General features: G+C 47.8%; 1 protein-coding gene across 1 annotated transcript; it reads left to right on the top strand.

Moving 5' to 3' along the window:
* Positions 1 to 7,533: 7,533 nt before the first annotated feature.
* On the top strand, positions 7,534 to 17,069 carry ECSCR (endothelial cell surface expressed chemotaxis and apoptosis regulator; the record flags this gene model as incomplete). Its single annotated transcript, XM_009581984.1, has 9 exons — positions 7,534 to 7,576; positions 8,173 to 8,223; positions 10,074 to 10,187; positions 10,694 to 10,741; positions 12,858 to 12,905; positions 13,500 to 13,598; positions 14,861 to 14,959; positions 15,559 to 15,595; positions 16,970 to 17,069. Coding segments are annotated over 9 exons (639 nt in total), but the record flags the coding sequence as incomplete, so codon positions are not given.
* Between the last annotated feature and the right edge of the window lie 3,207 nt (positions 17,070 to 20,276).

Below are 20,276 nucleotides of genomic sequence, written 5' to 3'. Positions count from 1 at the left end.
GGAGAATCTTCTCACCACTGGCTGGGGACCTGGTTTGGGACGCAATTCCCTGAGATCAAGGTTGCTGATCCAGGACACAGTGATGGGACAGGGACATCGTAGCACAGAAGCAAAGCTAGTGGCTTGGGCTTGCCACCCTGCATCAAGAGGAGGCAGAGAGCGGACGCGGAGCTGTTCATTGCAGAAATGTGGAAGCGTGGAGCGTGTCTGTCCACCCTCCGGAGCAAGCCAGGCAAACCCTTCTGGTACTGGGGACAGCCACCACTGTCTCTGGGTAAGAGAGGGGACCCATGGGGGGTGTCCCCCACCTTTCCCACCACCATCAGGCACAACTGCAGACCCCGCACGCTCCCAAGGGCAGCACAGCTCTGGGCAAGCAGCTCCAGACACATGATTCAATAAGCTCCTCTCGTACGTTAGCTAGAAGTGACTCTGGAGTTGCTAAAAATCTTGGAATCACACTGAAATTAGTGTGATTAGAAATGAGGGAGAAACATGTCACAGCTGACGATGCACCGGCTGGAGACACAGGACCACTGGGCTTTGTGTCCGCCACTGATCACAGCCACGTAACGCTCCCGCGCCTTGTTTTCCCCAGATATGAAACAGGGATAATAAAATTACCTCTTCCATAAAGTGCTTGGAAATCTAGGAATAAAACCTAGGTGGTATGAGCAGGGTCACTCACCTAAAATCTGGACTCAGATGAAGCTTGTCAGGCCAAGATGCTTTACCTGCTCTTTAGCTAGCAAGACTCAGCACTTCGGGCGGCAGCTGCACGGTGCCTCCCCTGCACCGATGCGCTGAAATGACTGCCTGCAGGCAGGGACGTCCTTCAGCCTGGGGTTCAAGCCAGGAGACTTAAGAAAAGAAAGTGGAAAGGACAGGAATTATGAGAAATCCCTTTGCCACCAGCCCCTTACACACCTTGTCTCCTGGGTCACTAGGTGGGAGCTGAACCGATCCCAGCAGATCACGTTCCTGCATGGTGGTTCACGATGCTACCAGCAAGGCCCAAATAAACCTGGGGAATCTTGGAATTACTGGAAAGAATAATAAATTTGTGAATAAACTTGGAAACGGTAGCAAAGAGCCTCCATGAAGTTGCGGGAAGCAAGACGTGCCTGGTAGGCACCTACCGCTGATCCACCACGTTGGCTGTGCTGCTGCAGGGCATGGTAACGCGCATGCCATCGCAGGGCTCTGCGGACGCCTGTCCGGAGGTGTAGCATACAAGCAAATACAGCAGCTGATCTCCTACAGCAGCTGGAGCACACAACATTTGGAACAAAACCACACAAACCGATGAGGACCACCTGCGAGGTGGCCTGTACGACGGCAGGACCTTGGCTGGTAGCCTCACCAAGGTGTGAGCTTAAGCAGCGCTGCTGAACTAACCTGCAACTCCTCTGCGCCTCAGTTTCCCCATCTACAGAAAACAAAGCAGAGCTAACGCTACCCCTCTCCTCTGTAAAGTGCTTTGAGATCTGCTGATGAATAATATTATTTTTAAAAAAACTGTAGGTAGGCAGAAAGCACATGCTGGGCTCCGGCTCCCATCAAGCCTGGCTAGGTGGTCCCCCCATCTTTCATTTGAACTGGGCATGGAGGGATTTCCTCCTCCAAAACCCCAGAGCCAGGGTCAAACCCTAGGAGCAGCGTAGCCAGGAGAAGGGCAGGACCCACATCACCAGCACTACGGAGACCAGAGGCGAACACAAAGCTCTAAAACGAGCAGGTCACGGAGGAAACTGGAACCAGTAAGCAGCTGGGAGGGTGACGGCTCAGCAGCCCGACAGAGTGGGTGTTGACTCCCCGAACACCACGGAGCAGCGGTGGTGCAGCCAGAAAAGCCATGCTGCTTTCCTCCTCCAGGAGCAACTACCTTTCATGGAAAAAACAGACCTCAGCACGCACGGTGATGTGGCAGAGCCCACTCCGTGCATGCAGTTTCCCCACATTGTTTGTCCCCCAGCTTGTTTTCTACATTCAAGTGGTTTTTAATTGACTTCTGCTTAGATCTGCTTCCAGAACAGCTCACCAGAGAGGAACGCAGAGCGTGATGCTCAGAGAGGATGCCCAGAGCTGGGTGCAGCCCTTGAGGAGGGGCAGAGGAAGGCTGAGATTAATTTTAATTGCTGACAAGATCCGGGTTTAATTCCTGGCTCTCTAAACTTTCCATAACACTTTGGCCGAGTCATTACAATTCAGAACCACTTGGCAGTGAGCTGCCAACCCCCCATGTCATTTGGGAATTAGACACTTAAATACCTCTGTGGATCTGGGACCTGATTTAGGCTGTCAGTTATCCAGCCTGCATCATGACACTTCTCTCTCTTGCTCCACAATTTCCACCTTACCTGTTCTGCTGTGTGACCTGCAAGGCAGAGGCACCTTTTTTTAGGTGCTTAATAAAACGGTACCTAGGCTTTTGCAGATTTCCTAATACAGGATTATTTCCAGGTTTCCCTAATACAGGATTTTTTTTCCACGTGCAAGTCCTAAGAATTGGGTGGTGTTGCTCTCTGCTGCTTCAGCAGCTGCTGCGCTTCACCCAGGAAACAGCTGCACTTGCATTAAGCGGTCGGTATATTTTTGTCATGGGTCGTTTGACGGAAGTGCCAATATACGAATTGAAAAGTCTAATTTTAGGTGGCTAGGTCTCTTTTTCTGAAAGCATTTGTTTATGCAACCTGCAAGCAGAGGGTGACACCGAGGTTGGTGCAGCGAGGCTGCACAATGCCACACGGGCTCTGCAGCCCCCTGCCACGCAATGCGCTCCCTGGGGACAGGCAGGACATCACCACATCTCCCCCCAAAACTGCCAGGGAAGGAGAAGAGTCCAGCGTGGGTTACACGTCATCAGGGATAGACGGTCCCTCTCCATCACCAGTTCTGAGTGGACAGGACCAGTCCCAGTGCTTTCATACTGGTGCCAGAGATCCTCCCCTGCGACTCCATCCCCCTATGAATACAGACTGGACAGCACGAGCCCTTCTTGAGCCTCATCTAAACCCTGCTGAAGTCTTCCCAACAGCTGGCCCAGGTCTCTGCTACAGCAGTGCTGATATATGGAGGCTCTGATGTAAAGTTCGGGTTTTTTAAACGTCAGTGCCTCTCTTTGACCAGCAGCTGGAGAAACCACTCTTTAAATGTCTACGATTGCAAAAAATAATACCAAAGCAGAAATACCTAAAATTCACCTTTTTTTGTTTCGCATCATTCTCTTTTTGTGCTGAGGAGTGAGCTGCTGGCTCTCAGCTGCCCTGAGAGAAGGCTCCATGGAAAGACCCCTCCGCTCTCAGTCCAACACTCACATCAAACCTCACAGAAGAACTCCTGCAAGTAATAGAAATCCAAAATTCCCCTGCTCATCCTCTGGAAAAATTAACCGAAAAGCAGCTAGCGCTGAGTCAGAGCTGAAATGCACCTGCAGCTCCGATGCGCTCCTCGGCAGCCCGATGGCTCCGATGGGTAATCAGGAGTTTCCCATTACAGCAAGAGCAGAAAGCCGTATTTCCCATCGTAAATCCCTCAGCAAGCTCCCCGTCTCCACCTAGAACTGCACAATCCAGCTATAAATCACTTGCATCCAAACACGCAACGAATATCTTGGCAGTGCTTGCGCTTAATGGCGAGTCATTTGAATGGCTTTGATGTTTATTGCAATTACAGCTGCGCTGGCTGCCTCCCGATTATTATTGCTAGCTGTTTATACAGCCAGAGCCCTCCACGGAGGGGAGCAGGGCCGTGCTGGCAGAGGCACCGGGAGGAAACGGTTTCCAGCACCGTTTGCACGAGAGTCCCCTGGGGAGGTCTGCGGGGAGCCGCGACGCGTGGCCCTTTTTTGTTCGCGCCCACCCCGCTGCCCAGCCCCGCGACGTGACTCGGGTCTCTTCCTGCTTTGCGCACGTCCAGCCCTCTCCGCTGTAATTCAGCCGGGATGCTGCGCACCTTCACCAAAAGAAAACACCTAATATAACAGGACTTTTGATTATTTAAGTTGGCAGGGAAGGCATAACAAGCAGCAGTGGCCAGAAGTCAAAGCCAGACATGCTCCACTTTGAAATAACGTGCGGTTGTGTTTATAGAGCCAGGGCCATTTATTCCTGAGCAAAGTGCCAGAAGTGGATCTCCATCCCTTGGCCTCTTCACAGCAAGACCGGTCACTTCTCCACAGCAAAGCTCGAACGCGGCAGACCAGGGTGAGCGACTACTTGGCCAGGTGAACTCCAGGGACTGAACACTGGAAAAAACCTGTTTATTCATCTTATTTACAATAACCCCATGGTTTAGTTTTGCAAACAGAGAACTCCTTATGAGCCAGTGCTCTGGTGTGACCTTCAGTGAGGGGCTGAGCTGTGGTGGAAGAAAGCATTGAGTACGGTCCTCTTGCCCCAGCGCCGGGGATGCTGGAGCTAGCCCCCAGGATGCTGGAGCTAGCCCCCGGGGTCGTCCCATCAGGGATGGCAGTACACGGCAGCAATGTCATCTCCCTCGCTCTCAGCTTCCTCCCGTCCCCAGAGGCTCCATTCAAGCTCTCAGATTTCTCCTCAGCTGCACTAAAAATGGTTGAATGAACTGCCAGCTCAGCACCTTTATTCCCCTTTTCCTTCGACAAAGACTAAGTGCAGACAATAGCTCTTTCTTCAGCGATTCTTGATGCTTTCACATGCCGTGTACACTAAAAAGCACCTGTGATAATTTAAAAAAGAAAATGTGTTACAAGCAGCTACTTCTCCCCGCGGAGGAACAAGACAATGGCTTCTGCAAGGGAATTTTGGAGAAAGGAGCTGTTTGAGTTTGGCAGCTGCTAGAGGATATTGGCCCCCATGATGATCTCAGCACATTATTTTTTGTGCTGAATGTATACAGAGTACCTTAAGGCATTTGCAAACCAATGTCCAGAAATTGTGCTGTAAAGCTGTTTAAGAAGAGGAAGCCCAGTGACAAAGAGAAAACTTGGCAAACTCTTGGGATCGATGGAAAGAGCCCAAGTCACCGCATGTTCTCCATGGAATCAGCTGGGCCCCCGGGGAGCAGGCAGTGCCCCACAGCATCCCAGGCGACAGGGCTGCAAAGGGGTGCATCCCCTTGCCTCAAAAGAAGCATCTCTACCTCTTTTAGAAGGGCAACCGTTTGCCCAAAAGATCTTTTCTTCCACTATATTAGTTGATTTAGTAAGTGATGTTACATCTGTCCATAATCCTGTCTATGTTACTAGACCGATGCTCATTTAACCTGCTCTTCCAAACCTGCAGAGAAGGATATCCCACAATTCTCCTACACAATCACTCCTAGCAACTCACTATCCTTATGTTAAGGCAGTTTCCTATTGCCCAGCTTCCCTTTTCCTTGCTGCAGTTAAAAGTCCTTGTTTTCTGGTCCTGTTCCCAATGGATTTACAAAACCAGTTAGTCCCTTTCTCTCTATGTAATTAAAGATCTGATCATGTCTCCTCTTTCATGGACTAAACAAGACAGTTTTCCCAGCCTGCTGCCCAGAAGGCTAGAAGAGAAAAGCATAGAAAAGATCTGAAAAGTCAGGTCTGATTTTCACAGCCAAATCCTATCTGGGAAGAGACCATGTTTTATTACGTATTCACCGTGGTTTACACGCTGTTTTGGTTCCTGTTTGGCTGGGATCATTGTCATAAAGCCTCAGACAAAAAAAACAATTACAGCTCCAACACAGTTACGTGAGAAAAATGAGATCAATCAGGAGCTCGTTACACCCAGGCGGTCCCAAGGGCTGAGCTCTGAGCCAAGCCCTGATAACCCACATACGCTGGATGCTAAAGATCTCGTTCCAGGTACACACCACTACCAGGGCATTCATCCGACCTCTTTCAAACACCTACAGCGTAGGTACCCACCACGAAGTTCATCACCTACATCGCCTCTACGGCTCCTGGTAAGAAACGGGATGTTACAGGCTCCTCTAGCCACAGCTAGAGTAAGGTAGAAATCTGAAACAGGTAAGGTAAGGTAGAGATCCGAAATAGGTCAGAGCAATAGGGTTTTAGGAGTGCCTGGTCCTCTCTTTGGTGAGAAAGAGAGTCTGGAGATGAGCTCGCTTGCAGGCTGGCTCACAAGAGATGTAAAGCAGCAGGTGAGATGAAGATTAAAGGAGCAGGTGAGATGGATCTCGTGTACAGGAGGACAGATTCTGGCTGTAAATGGGTGCACAAGCACTGCTCTGCTCTGGTTAGCGCTGCGTTGCTGGACCTCCCCTCCTGCCACCCCACGAGACACAGCATCCTGCAAAGGCACTGCACCTCACCACAGACCACTGCTGCAACGGAGCCACTGCTGCAATGGAGCCAGCGGACAGAGAGCTGGAAGGATTCAACCTTTACCGCTGTCCCTTTTTGTCTGAAACCTTTAGCTCTCATGGGACTCCGGTGAGATGGATCACTGGTGGGATCAGATTCAGCTGGTTTCTGCAGCTGTAATGGAGTTTCTTCCATTAATCTTAACTACAGACAACACCAGGATCATCAGCAATAACCATTTAAAAATACCGATTAGGATATGCATTTCAAAAATAACCTTTTCAAAGTTAAACCAGTTGGGTTTGATTTGAGCGTTTCAAGTGCATTTACATCTTGTCCTCAAGTATGGGAACTGGACATTTCTTTTTCCCATTTTGAATGGCAGCATTTTTAATTGGCATCTCATATAATCACAGGACTCCAGGAGCTGGGGCTTAAAGAAAAACACCAGGGATCCTGAGAGTAGGCAACACAGGGGATTGGTGCAGGGATGCTTTGCCATAAATCCAAAACAAAACAAAACAATACCAAAACCACCTTTCAGTTGAGAAACTAGGGACTCAGTGCCACACCTACAACCCTGGGAGAGCAAAGCCCTGCGTGGACCTACAGGACTCCCCACCACTACCAGGGAAGGCAGCTCTGAGTCAGTCCCCAGGCTGCAGCCCCTCGCCGTGTCCAGACTTACATGGCCACAAGGCTTCAGCCAGCTTCCCAGGATGCAAATAGAGGGGACAGAAGGATCAGAGGTAGGAGACAGGAAGGAAAACAGTCCCATCGGCTCCTGGAAGCCTTTACAAACTTCATCCATCCACTCACTAAGTTCTCAAGGGAACAAAGCGTTCAAATGAGCGTCTTAACGCTTTAAACAGCTCCAGAATACAGGTCAAACAGCCTTTCTCTGCCAAGACCGAGCTGGAGGCAAACAGCTCATGGCGAGGGAACGACCCCACTGATTTATCTGGCCTTGCATTTCCCTGTAAGAGAGGAAGACGGCTCCCTGAAGGGTTGGGCTCCATCTGGGGAGGAGGGCATTTATCCCGGCTGAATAAACTCCAGTACTAATTTACTCAGAACCCGATAGTTTTGCACTCAGTGTTTGCTACTACTTCTTTGCTAATGCTTTTGGGGAAATCATGTATTTCAAAGTCGTTCCTACAGAAGATGAGGAAAACCCAAACCGCACAACCAGCAAGAACACCAATGCATTAGTGACAGTCACAGATTAGCACCGCTAATACTCTTCCTCTTTCATTTCAGGTACTACAACCTCCACAGACTCCTCTGTCCACGCCGTAACAGGTACCTCCTGGGTTGTGATCTGCTTTAAACGTCTATTTGGATGTGGATGCGCATACCTGTGTGGGGATGCAAATGGAGAGTCCACAAATGGGAACCAGATTCAGAACTCCCATCCGCTTCCCATCCTTTTCCCAGGACCCTGTGTCGCCCACCTCTGCCTGCCCCATCTATCGTCATTCACCCCCAGATCTCCAGGGGCCATGGAGGGCACTGCGCCCCAGAGGATGACCTTGCCTGGTTCCCCTTTTTCGAGTCTCTGCCCCCAGCCTTGTCTGGAAGAAAGCAATGCTGTGTTTCAGGAAGCCTAGTGAAAGCAGAGGGATCCTGCCTTGTCTTTGCTCTCAGGTCCCCCCAGCTGTTTCCTAGCAGTTGTCCATCAGCACGCTCTTCTCCACCGATCCTCAGAGCCAAGGTCCCTATAGCCACACCGGTGACAAACTCCCTCCTTAGCATCTCTTGCCTCCGTCACCCTTTCAGCTCTTACTGGCTATAACAGCCCCTTTCTGGCCCATCCTTCAACCCTCCCTACAGGGATCCCACCAACAAGGAGCACGTGTAGGAGATGTCACCTCCATGTCTCTCTGCTTGTTTTACAGGTCAATCCCAATCAACAACACACAGCCCTGAAGTAAAGAACCATACCTCAGGTAACACTCATCTGGAGACCTAAGAGTGCTGCTCAGGGGCATCCTGGCTTGGAACTGGTCTGACTTTCAGTCCAGCTGGGCCATCCAGCAATAAATGGGGCTGTGCAGCAGCAGGGTAGATGAGAATAGTGGTGGGGAAGAAGAAAATTTTGTGGCGTAAGGGCTTCTGATCCAGCCAGCTCACCCCAGAGGGATCAAGGTACAGGTGTGAGCAAGAACAGGGAAAAATCACTAAATTGAATAGGGAGAAGCAGGGTCGGCAGGTCACAACCCAGGGGAAAACCCTGGGCTTTGTATCTTGCGTGCACAAAGGACGCGACTGCCCAGAACCCGGGCAAGGGGCCAGGCTGGGCGGTGTCCGTGTTGCTGCATCCTCCTACCTGGCATCACCTGCTTTGCATGGCAGCTCTTCCCTGCGAGGACCGTCGGCGTGTGCAGGACGTGCAAGCTCAGTGCCGGTCTGGCCTTGGCTCCCGGTGTCGTGACGGAAGTAACAGCAATGAAGTCATTGCTGTAAGAGCTTCCCCACATTACATTTACTGTTCAATACTGCTCTCTTGACAAGCCTGACCGCATTTTTCTATTTTTTTTTTTAACTAAAAACTTCCAGTGCTTTGCACACCCTCAGTACCTCCCATACAACAGGTCAACACGTTCCGCGCTTGTCCAAGAGGAAAAGGGGAAGCATGAAGAGGCTTGTCCTAAAATGTACAATGTTTGTGTCAGCATAGGGACTGAACACTGCCTTAGCTCTGATTCAGTTATTCATGTTGGTGTTTTTGCTTTGTTTTCTACCTTCGTGGAAACAGCAATGACTTATAAGGACAGAAAAATATTTAAAAGTTATATGAACCTCTGAGGAGTTCCCTTACTTTATTCCCTTTTTTCTGTTCTCCCCTTCTGCTGAAACCAGCTTCAGGACACTACCACGTGTACGTGGTCACACAGAAGCCCTGGAAGTGGGCGTAGGAAGGTGTTAGCAGAAAGTTACGTGTTTCAGTCTGAAAATACACAAAACCAAATACACAAGAAGGGATCTCTCCAACTCCAGATCCACATCTGTTAGCCCACTTGGATCTTCGGAGACAGATCTCTTCCTGCTATGTTTGGGGGAGGGAAGATGTCAGGTTCTGCTTCCATGCCTTGCAGAAAAAAGAAACTTGTTCCTAAATTCAAGTATTTTGGTAAAGCATTTGGACAAAAGGGAAAGAAAAAAGAAAAACAACCAACCTTAAAAACATTTTCACTCTTTTCTCATTTTTATTGGAAAGCCAAAGATGTCTAGACAAGGAACTTGCCTATACATTCCAAGCTGGTGATCCACTCTTCCATGTAGAGGGCCTATTGAAAGCTTTTTCCCCACGTCTTGCTCTGGACCATGTTCTTGCTATGCAGCTTTGAGTAGCAGGCTGAAGAAGATGACAGAGCCTCCAGACCACTGCAAGAACTGAATTATTTATGCTCAGAGACTCTCAGTGAAATGAAGCATAAAAGTTAGCATTTCATTTAACAAGCAAACACGTGGGTGCCAGGCAGCTCTAGCCAGTTAAAGTGTCCAGTGATAAAAATACCTTCATTTTCAAAGCAGGAAAAAAGTGGTGGCAAAACCAGACTTCCTCCATGTGTCTGCTGAGCTCTGCCAGCTCAGCACCTCCGTACACTAAAAAAATGCAAAAGCTAATGCCAAAGTACAAAAGGCCCCTGACTCTGAGCAGGACAAAGGCTATTTCCTTGTCTACTCATGCCCATGTTTTCCCTAGAAGATTATCCATAACTGCCAAGGAGTTTGAGGCCTTTTTACAATTGTGGTGAGCAGAACTCTTTAAAGTAATGTTATGCTTCCTCTACAGAGCCTTCAGTAAAATCAACACCACCAACCGACTTGAATCTCACCTCTGTGGGTCAAACTACTACAGCCAAATCCTCTTCCGTCACTACAACACTGCTAGCGTTGACTGTGCGAGGCAAGTACGGAAAACTCAAATTTTTGCTCAGGCAGGACCTGTTTATGCATCCCTCCTTATCCTGGGGGCATTAGAAAGACTGGGCTAGTCCACACCATGCTAGTTATTCAGTAGCAGCAACTTTTGAATCTCTCCGAGTCCTTGCTATAAGAGCAGCTCACTTCAGCTCCCCAAAAGCACAGGGCTGGACACAACCATGACTTAGACGTGGCAGCTGCACAGCAAGCCCATACCAGAAGAGCCAGATCACGCTTTACCAGGTAATGTTTTGTGGAGGAGCTACAGGCACCCCAGCCTCCCCAGCAGACCTCTCCCAAGCTCACCTCTCATGTACACTCTCTAAATTGACTGCACGGCTTGCTAGCTGGACATCCTGATGTTTGTTTTGAAGGGGAAGTCTCATGTAAACAAAGTTTTCTACCCCACGGAAATCCATCAGCTCTCCATAGCACAACTAGTAGCAAGTTCAAGAGTTAATTCTCCTTTTCCATGTTTTCTTTATCCAGATGAAAAGTCCAGTGGAAGCAGCAGCACAGCAGCTTCACCACCACAAGGTACTTTGTCCTTTTACAGAGTAACAATAAGTTTAGATAATTTCATGGCAATTAGTTTACTTGGTTCACATGGTGCAGGTTATCTAAGCACTAGTCTTCATCTTGGGGTTGAGCCATCAGTAGCACCCAAAATCACGTCTGGTATCCTTACAAGCAGTGATAAAACACAAGACCAAATGCACTTAGCATCCTCTGCCTGGGATGAACTTGAACAGTTGAAAGACTGATCTATGTTTAGGAAAAGGGAGCCCTTTTAACATCTTTTTTTTAAAAAAAAAAAAAAAAAAAAATTTGCTTTTGACAGTTTGCTTAACCCAGCCTGTAAGCAAAAATTAGAGAATTCAGTAAGAGTTTTCTCAGAATAAGGGCAGAATCCAAGTGAGTGGGAAGACTGAAATCTGACAACTGAGCTAATTCCCCATGAAAGATTCAGCCTCAAAAATCTGCAATGGTCAAGACAGAAACTGCTCTGCTCCCTAAGTACCTCTCAGATCTTCTCTAACGCAAGCAAGGTTAAAAACCCGTGGTCAGCTCTGCCTGCACAGATGTCCAGCCAGCATGCCTGCACATGCCTGTCCAGCCAGCTAAGCCAAGAGCCCTTTGCATCAGAGCAGATTGCTATTAATTATAACCCTGCTTTATATCTGAAAAGCCCCATACATCTTTGACTATAGAAATGTTGCTGATGCTTCCAAAAGCGAGGTCTCCTGTTGTGTGAGACTGAACATTTCCCAGGGACAGGGTATCCATGCCAGGCTCAGCAAACCACAGCTTCTGCCCGCTGCCCGTGGCTAGAAGAACAATTTCAGAATGAAATAAAGGGTTTGATGACTGGTGAAAAAATTGTACAGCAGTGGTCCCTGCTTCTCAGGACTGTTCTGCTCCATGTGGTTTCTGAACCAGTTAGATTTGTTATTTCATACCTTTTCCCCTTTTCATAAGATTTCCCCTTTTTCTTCTGACTTTTGGCAAAATTACATTCCGAAACAGTGCAAGACAGGAACTCCAGTTTCAGCTGCACGCCCTGTGCTCCACTGCAGAGTGCCAGGAGCTGTTCCATACCTCTCCAGGCAGCACATACTTTTGGCCAACACTGCTGTTGGGAAGGTGGGGATGGGAAAGGAGGAAAGAAGATCCTACTTGACCTACAGATGATCTTTTGCAGCTCTAAAGTATCATTTTTAGCCTCCTGACAGGGCCTATAGCTCTTCATTAAGGTCAATGCAGATAATCTGGCCATTCAACACACATCCAGGAGGCAGCAAAGGATTTTTTTCACTGTATAAGTGAAACACACAGGCTACCTTTAAACCTGCTTGCACAGGCACTGGAAGCAGATGTCACAAACCAAACAGCTTCATCTAAGCCAGTTTATCCCACTGAGAACTGGAGGCCTCAAACAAACCTCTACACTGCCACCGTTAGACTACACACATCCAGGAGGCAGCAAAGGATTTTTTTCACTGTATAAGTGAAACACACAGGCTACCTTTAAACCTGCTTGCACAGGCACTGGAAGCAGATGTCACAAACCAAACAGCTTCATCTAAGCCAGTTTATCCCACTGAGAACTGGAGGCCTCGCTCAAACAAACCTCTACACTGCCACAGTTAGACTACACATGGTGTACAAGTTAGCCCAACACAAACTAGCTTAATTACTTCTAGATAACCCAGGACAGCATACCCACTAATGACAAGGACAAGCCAAACAGTCAATCCACACCCAGAATCTGCAGAATTTCTTCCCCTAAGCAGATTTTTTTTTTTAAATCTCAACGTTTATGAGCAATAGCAAATCTATAACCTTCCTAGTTCACTCTTCTAGTATTCAATTGCTGTATCTGCCCAAAAAGTGCATCTGGGACTGCAGAACCCGAACAGTTTATACAAGGGTATTTGAATTTTGGTTCCCTGAGTTTCTATTTGGACATGGAAAAAAAAGATTCAAAGTACGTTCGGTGGGAAGGTTTTAGCCCGAGTATGAATTCTGTGTTTTCCCAGATATCACCAGCATTACTGTGAATCCGTTCTCCTCTCCAGCATGCCCATTAATTCTTTTGGTTATTGGATGACACTCAAGGACAAGACTCACATTCTGCGTTTCCTTTATGCAGGTCAGGAGCCCAAGAAAAGTGAGAGTACCACAACATCAGCAACTCAAGGTGCTTTCTCCTTTCCCTCACAGAGAGGTGATTACCGCTAGGTATTTTATAGCCCTTTTCACAGCCAACAGCAAGGCCATCATACTGCTATCTTCAAGGCGGCATGGTGAATGGCCAACAAGTACCTAAGGGATGCTGGCCATCCCATCTAGCCCTTGAAAAGCCCGTAAAGCTCCACAGAAGCAGCACTTTGGGGCAACCTGTTGAGCCTGGAAAGAGTGGTTGTGAGTCACAGCAGGAAAGGTGCCACTATGGCAAAAGGTTGTAAAAGGAGGGAGACAGGACAAGCCTCCCCCTCAAACACACTGCCAGATCAGTCCTTCACCTGCCACGCTCAGCTTCATCACTAGGGCCCCAGCAGAAAACCCTGTGGGTGTTCTCAGATTGTCGATAAAAGGGGCCACACCAAGGCCATCCGATTCCCACAGGTCTTGGTCACTTTGCAGTTAACGTTGATGGGGCTGGCCAGGATCCAAAGTTATTCTCTTCAATAAAGTGCAAGTGCGAGTTAGGTCCACTAGCATTGCTAGGAATCCTCTTCCCAATCTTGGAAGAAAGACTTTTATATAAAGCTACCTTTTTCCCCTCTTGTAGGCACGTCACAGCCAGTTACCCCAACACCAAATTCTTCTGGCTACTTGCCTGTGCCCACTCCGACAGATGATAAATCACCGCTGACGGTGGCAGCTTTTGGTAAGGTCTTGTGCAACCTGGGGAGAGGATGGGGGGTCTGTTGTGCCAGGCCATGCTGTTTTGGACACCCAGCTTCAAAGAGGTTTCCCTGGAGATGGCTCCACAGTTTTCTTCTTCAGCATGCCTGATCCTGGAGTTTTTAGAGTGCAAGGGAAACCCTTTGAGAAAAACTCTTGTCACCAGCAGGCAGTAAAGCACTTAATAAATACTCCCAGCCATGCCCAGTATATAAGGGACAGACAATTTGAAAGTCCATCATAGCTACACTTGAGCTTGGGATCTTGCTCCCAGCACTAGTGTTAGCCCCAGCTCCGTGTTAGGACAAGACCTGGGCACAAATGATCCCATGCTATGCCTTGGTTTCCCTGACAGGGTCTAGAATAAATACACTACCCGCCCGGAAGCTTAGACAACTTTTTTCCCCCTGCAAACCTGTTGGGACTTCATTCCCACCCTGCCTTACTGCCTTCCCCTGTACAGTTGCACCCTGCTTGGCAGGAAGCAGCCAAGTCCTCCGCATCCTTCAGACTGTGGAAGGACGGAGCAAGAGATGCCACACCTTAACCTGGCAATAGGTTTGAAGATAGGCACAGGGTAGATTTAAGAGACCCACTCTGCCTTGAGCTATACTGTCACCCTCCTCCATGGGGACGAGCAAAAAAACCTATTTGCTCATTTCTATCACACTACAGGAAAAAGTGTTATTTCAGAAGCATTTTTAAAAGTCAAGTGTTAACTTCGTAAGTATCATTTGCTTATATCCTCCAAGAGAAGCCACGAGAAGTCCTGAAGCAGTCTTAACAGGACAAGATTCCTGTGCAAGGAATAGTTTGACTTATCGAGGCCAGATGTATGAATCAAATCTGCAGTTGGCCACTGGTTTACGAGACAGATAACATCATTCACAGTCTTTAGCTTCTCTCTCCCCATTACATTACATATTTATCTGACCTTATATATCTTTAGGATAAGCTTTACCAATTGTAGTAGGGACATACTGACTTCAATCAATCCCCAGTCTAATCAGCTGACTTCTGCCCTCCTGGCACTGCCTTACCAATTAAGTATTCACCAGAAGCCCTTTGAGGCCAAAACACAAGAGGATAAAGCCATTCGCTCTAGTGACTACTTACTTCTCTGCCTATTACATACCATGCTCATTTTAATGAAAATATTGATTTCCTACCCAAGTTTTGATGACAGTCTCTGCTACCCCAGAAGTTGTTGCATCAATCACAGACAGTTCTTTCCTCCATCCCCAGGTGTCATCAGCTTCATAGTTATCCTGATAGTGGTTGTGATCATTCTGGTCAGCGTGGTCAGCCTGAGGTTCAAGTGCAACCACTCAAAGGACTCAGAAGGTATTACCCTGGGGCGATCTGTCTTTCCTTAACCAAAAAGTCATCAGTTTCTACATGGATCTGGCAATTCCTAAAGGATGCTTTCAAAAAGCTTACATGGTGGGGAGGTTTCAAAGCCAAACTGGAACACAGATTCAGCGGTTAGGAATGTAGTGTGACCACCTTTTTAGAGCCCCAGCCCAGACCCATCCGCACCAGGAAACAGTCTCAAATTTGCTGCAGTTAAATGTGCAGATTTCCAGAGGTGGGCAGCTCTTCCAGCAAAAGTCATGGAGTTTGACACTCCTCTTCCCTAGGAATCCCATTTCCCACTAAGCAGTGCCCACTAGAGGGCAAGGCTGCTCTACAGCAAGACGGATAACTGCCAAAAGACCAAAGGATGCTAGTGACTAAACAGGCAGCAAAGCATTCAGTCCTGCCTGTATGTCACGATAGTTGAAGAATTTTCTCTAATCAACGCTCAAGTATCCCCCATGATGTCTCTAATCTCATCTGAATTATAACGTTTTTAACGTAATTCTGAATATAGCTGACTTATTTTATTGCTTGGCTGTGATATTTTCTCACCTGTACATCACTAACTGCTTTTCTCCCTCCAGACAAACAGAAACCAGGAACCTCCATGGTATCAGAGAGGTAAGGCTGCTCGCACTATTCACATCCTATTGAAAATGCCTATTTTATTCCAGAACGAATTTTAGCAAGGAAAAGAAGCTGCTTTGGTTATTTCAGGTGGAAGGAAGCATTTCAAGACATCTTTGAGACAGGTAAAAAAACAAAATGAGCGTTGATAGCACCTCATCCTCTGCCTGATGGAGCCCAAGGTAGAAGTTCAATATTTAGGGGCCTCATTTCAAAGCTGCACTGATATCTGAAGACTCATCACCTTCCAAAAGCAGTTGCTTGTCCTTCTTTGCCTAGATACAGACTTGAGGTCTAAACTTGGGTTTCTGGATCTCAAAGCAGCCTCAGTGAGATGAGATCTGGACCCCAAAAATACATTCGAAGATGCCTACTACTGTTATCTAGCAAGAGCAGGATAAGGGGGCCCCAATCCAGAGACCTTTGGAAGAGAAGCACCAAGTGGAGGATGGTCCATCTGAACCCCATGGTCCATCACTGCTACCCAAGAAAAGAGGCAGCACGTGGGAAAGCAGCAGGAAACAAGAGCTGGAAGGGACCAAAACATGTTGCTCCTATTTTTCCATCTGATATTTTCCTACCAAAGTAATAAACCCTGCTTTGGAAAGAGGCAAGGGACACAGGGGTCAAAGCCCCTAAGTATTTAGGTGCCAAATTTGCATCAACGGTTCACAAATACCCTTAACGATCATGATCTAAGTGATCTGCAGCCACTGAGGCAGGACATATCAGAGCAGAGGACTGTGCCCCCGAGGCACCCTAATCCCCAAAGTCATCCAGTCTCCACTGGCACTAAATGCATATCCCAGCCCCCAGGGCAGGGAGAAAGGGGAATTCCACCTTCCTAACACTTGTAACTCCCACTCTTAAGAGAGATGCTGGCAATACATGAGCAGCAGCATCGGATGTAAAAATATCCAGGGCTCCCTTTGCATGACAAATAAACTTAAGGGTCTAGGACAGAGGGACACGGTAATGTTCCCTTTTGTTCCAGTTCTGGTAATGGCTGCAGGGCTAGAAGGTAATTCATTCACTGAGAACCAGATCCAAACTGCTCCTTGACTCTGCCTACAAGTAGTGACACAGGTGACAATGGTGCTTTCTGTCGGGCAAACCAGCACCGCATCCAAATTTGAATGCACTGCTTGTTTCCCCAGAGATCTCCCAACCTGTGTTCGGACACGAGTCGGGGACTTTGGCACTAAGGATGTGCCTGCATCAGGACAGCAGCTCAAAGGGCAGCGTAAGTCAGCCCTGGTCCCGTGTGCCAGCCAGCTGCAGCCTTGCCAGCTTGCCTCCAGTTGTGTGCAAAGAAATTCCCTTTTCTCGTTTTCCAGAGTAGTTAATACTGCCTTCTCTTCTTGACAGCTGCTCGGCAGGCACAAGCCAGAAGGATAACAGCATCACTCTGATCTCCATGAAGAACATCAACATGAACAACAGTATGAGTTACCCACCATCAGAAAAGGTTTCCCTTTTAAGCCTCACTTTTTAGAGAGTTATCTGGGGATTATTTATCTTGCTGGATAAAAGCATGCCTTTGAGTTATTTCTCTGCTCTCTTATTCCTTCAGAAAGATAATAAAAAACAGCTGCCATCAAACTCCTAAAGGTCCAAACTGGTTCCAGTGAGCCTAGTGAAAAGTTTGGATGCCCACCTCAGGTTTATCCAAGCTGCCTGAACTCAAGGCATCACATACACCTCACGTATATAGGTGTCATCACCTAGGGCCAGCCATCAGAGCTAGAGTGGTTTGTCATTAATTGAAGAGGTAAATAAGCTAGCCTTTGTGAAGTAAAGGTCTCGCTCTCTAGTCCAAGCTTACCGCGCTCCTGCTCCGCAGGTGATATTGGAGCACATTCCCATCAGTACTTTCAGATCCATCCCACACAAGTAATTCACATCATTTTAAGTTGTTTTAAAGCTAAACCAGCACTGGGACTGGGTTTGAGGGAACACGTTGCTTAACTTCTTTTGCCAGCCCAACAGGCTGCTGATGCACCATGTTTTGTTCCTTTTGCAGGTGCTATGAAGACAAGCGCCCAGAGCTTGAAGCTGACACGTGACAACCAGTAGTGACTTTCTAGGTTCTTTTTATTTTCCTTTGGGGAAAGAGGAAGGGTGGACTTTATCTATAAATTATTATGTCCTTTCTGATCGATACATTTACAGTAGCATCCCACATAGCTTCCCCACCTGGGGTCTAAGGGCTTTCTCCAGTTACAGCCTGCCATGCTCAATGGTTGATATCTAACTCTATTTTTTATATGCCTTCAAACCCTCAGATTATTCCAGCAGCAAGAAGCACCAAGGAGCCATCTACTTGGCTAATAAACTGCTTCCTTAGATTAATGGCCTTTATAGTCTGTGCCAGCCAGTCACAGGCTCATTAATCAGAATAGCCTCACCTTGAGTCAAACCCGTGCATTAGAAAAGCATGATCTGAAGCTGAAGGCCTAATGGGACTTAAATGGCCAAGTGCTAGGTCAAATCCCAGCACAATTGCTCCAAGCCCCTTATCCTTGGTGCCCTCATTGTCCCCACAGTGGTGGGGATGATCATATCCACCTACCTCACAGGGTTGTTGTGAGGCTATGTTAATCAATGTCTGTAAAGCATTTGGAGAGCCATGAATTAAAGGAGCTGCTGAAATGCAAATTGCCATCTTAAATACTTTATTATTAATAACTGAGCTTCAGGCAGGCAGATCGCTATCTTCCCACAGGTCCAACATGCTCAAAGAAGACTCATCTTAAGTGTAAAGAACAAGGTCTCTGCATAGACAGGGTTTTATCTGAGTGTAGAAAGGAGTGGCCTCAAGCAAAATGCTGAGCTACTTCAGCTCCTGAAGTCTGGTAGCCCGAGTTTGTTGGGAGAGCTTCCATCTTCTGTACCACCGCTTTCCCAGTGCTTCCCGATAAGACCAGAAAAGCAGCATCCCCTTCCACAGATCAGTCAGAGCACCCACCTCACTGCAGCACCAAGAACGACCAGAGCACCCCCGAGTCGCCACGATAACAAGAACAGTCCTCCGTTAGGCTCCACAGTGCAACAGCTCACGCTTGGAGCCAGCTGGTTCACAACCCGAGCTGGCTCAGACCCAGCTGCCAGTCACTTTTACTGCCTACAGCAAAATACATCCCTATGAGCCGAGCGACTGAGGATGATGGAGACGTCAATACCGAGCCTCCACGTGACCCTAAGGGAAATGATGCGCTGATGGGTATTTCTGGAGGTCTCAGCTGCCTTATTCAGCAGCATAACGTACTAAAGCATTAACTCTGCAACTACCTTTGCCTCTACCCATCTTCACCATGTCTCCTGCTTGCAAGCTTCACCAGCTCCACAGTCAACACAGACCTCCAGAGCGCCTCACCCACCCAGCAGCAGTACGCCGAGATACTGCCTTCTCCCAACATGAGCACCAACATCCATCAACCCTGACGGTAAACTGTAAAGTCAGGGAAAAAAAGATTTAGCCAAGCACCCAAAGTAGGTACCACTGCACACAACACATTCCACTGCACAGTTCGATGAAACATAATCATTTAGCTTCATTTAATTTTATAGGATGGATAAGAGATGTTTACTGGAACATGCAGTAGAGGTAGCTGTGCTTTGCAGCTGGCAATGAAGCATTCAGCAAAATAAATGCAACGTTTGCACAACTCCTGCTAAGACACTTTCTATTTTTAACATACACACCAGGTAGTTCGATAAGCTGTTTTTTTAAAGAAATGAAGCCATTCTGGTAAAATTCTTGAAAAGTAAAATGACATCACTCCAGTCACCCACCCTCCACTGGACTGGTGAGTTTGCTTAAGCACAAGATCCCAGCTAGATGGATTCAGACAGCTCCAGATCCCAGAGACCTGTGACTCAGTGCATAGAGCCTCACAAGTAGGTTTTTAGTCCCAGGAGGACACCGCAAAGGCAGCTGGTAAGCACCTGTAACATCACACACTTCAGTAATTGTCAAGCTTTAACTAATCTCCCCTCCACACCAACCTCTGGAAGACGGTCCCATGCTTAATTTTCCTTCCTTTGTGCTCCTTCTTCCCATAGACTCTTGAGGGTCTTGACAAATAACCTGAACCTACTCCACTAAATCTGATCCATATGCAAAAGCAAAATTCCAACTTTGACCTTATTCAAAAGAAAGAATGAATAAAAAATAAACAATGGAAGCGATATAATCCCTAACATCCAGTCACTGCTGCTCACATGAAAGGAGAGACCTTCTCCAAGCTGCTGTGCTCCTACAAAGCATGCTGGTGGAAGACACCAACTCCCTCACACCATGACTCCACTCCCACAGCTCATTAGCCTAGCTTTAATTGGCACATGGGTTGAGGGGAAACGAGCAGCAGCACTCCCACAGCTCATTAGCCTAGCTTTAATCGGCATATGGGATGAGGGGAAACGAGCAGCAGTATTATCAATGCATGAATGCAGCTGGAAGGAGCTGCAGGACAAGCCCTTGAGGGGTTTCCAACCAAAGCTTGGTCAGAAGGCATGGAGCAGGTGTTTCTCCAGGCTCCTCTCAGCCTCAACACAACGACTCAAGACCATCTCCCATGGCCCTGCCAACGCAGCGGCGCTGCCAGGAAGGCGCCTTCAGCACCGATGTTACTCCCTGAAGCGATCCTCCCATGTGCAGGATAACCAGGGGATC

Source organism: Fulmarus glacialis, unplaced genomic scaffold (assembly GCF_000690835.1).
Source record: "Fulmarus glacialis isolate BGI_N327 unplaced genomic scaffold, ASM69083v1 scaffold14157, whole genome shotgun sequence".
NCBI lineage: Eukaryota > Metazoa > Chordata > Aves > Procellariiformes > Procellariidae > Fulmarus > Fulmarus glacialis.
This window is presented reverse-complemented; position numbering and strand designations above follow the sequence as displayed.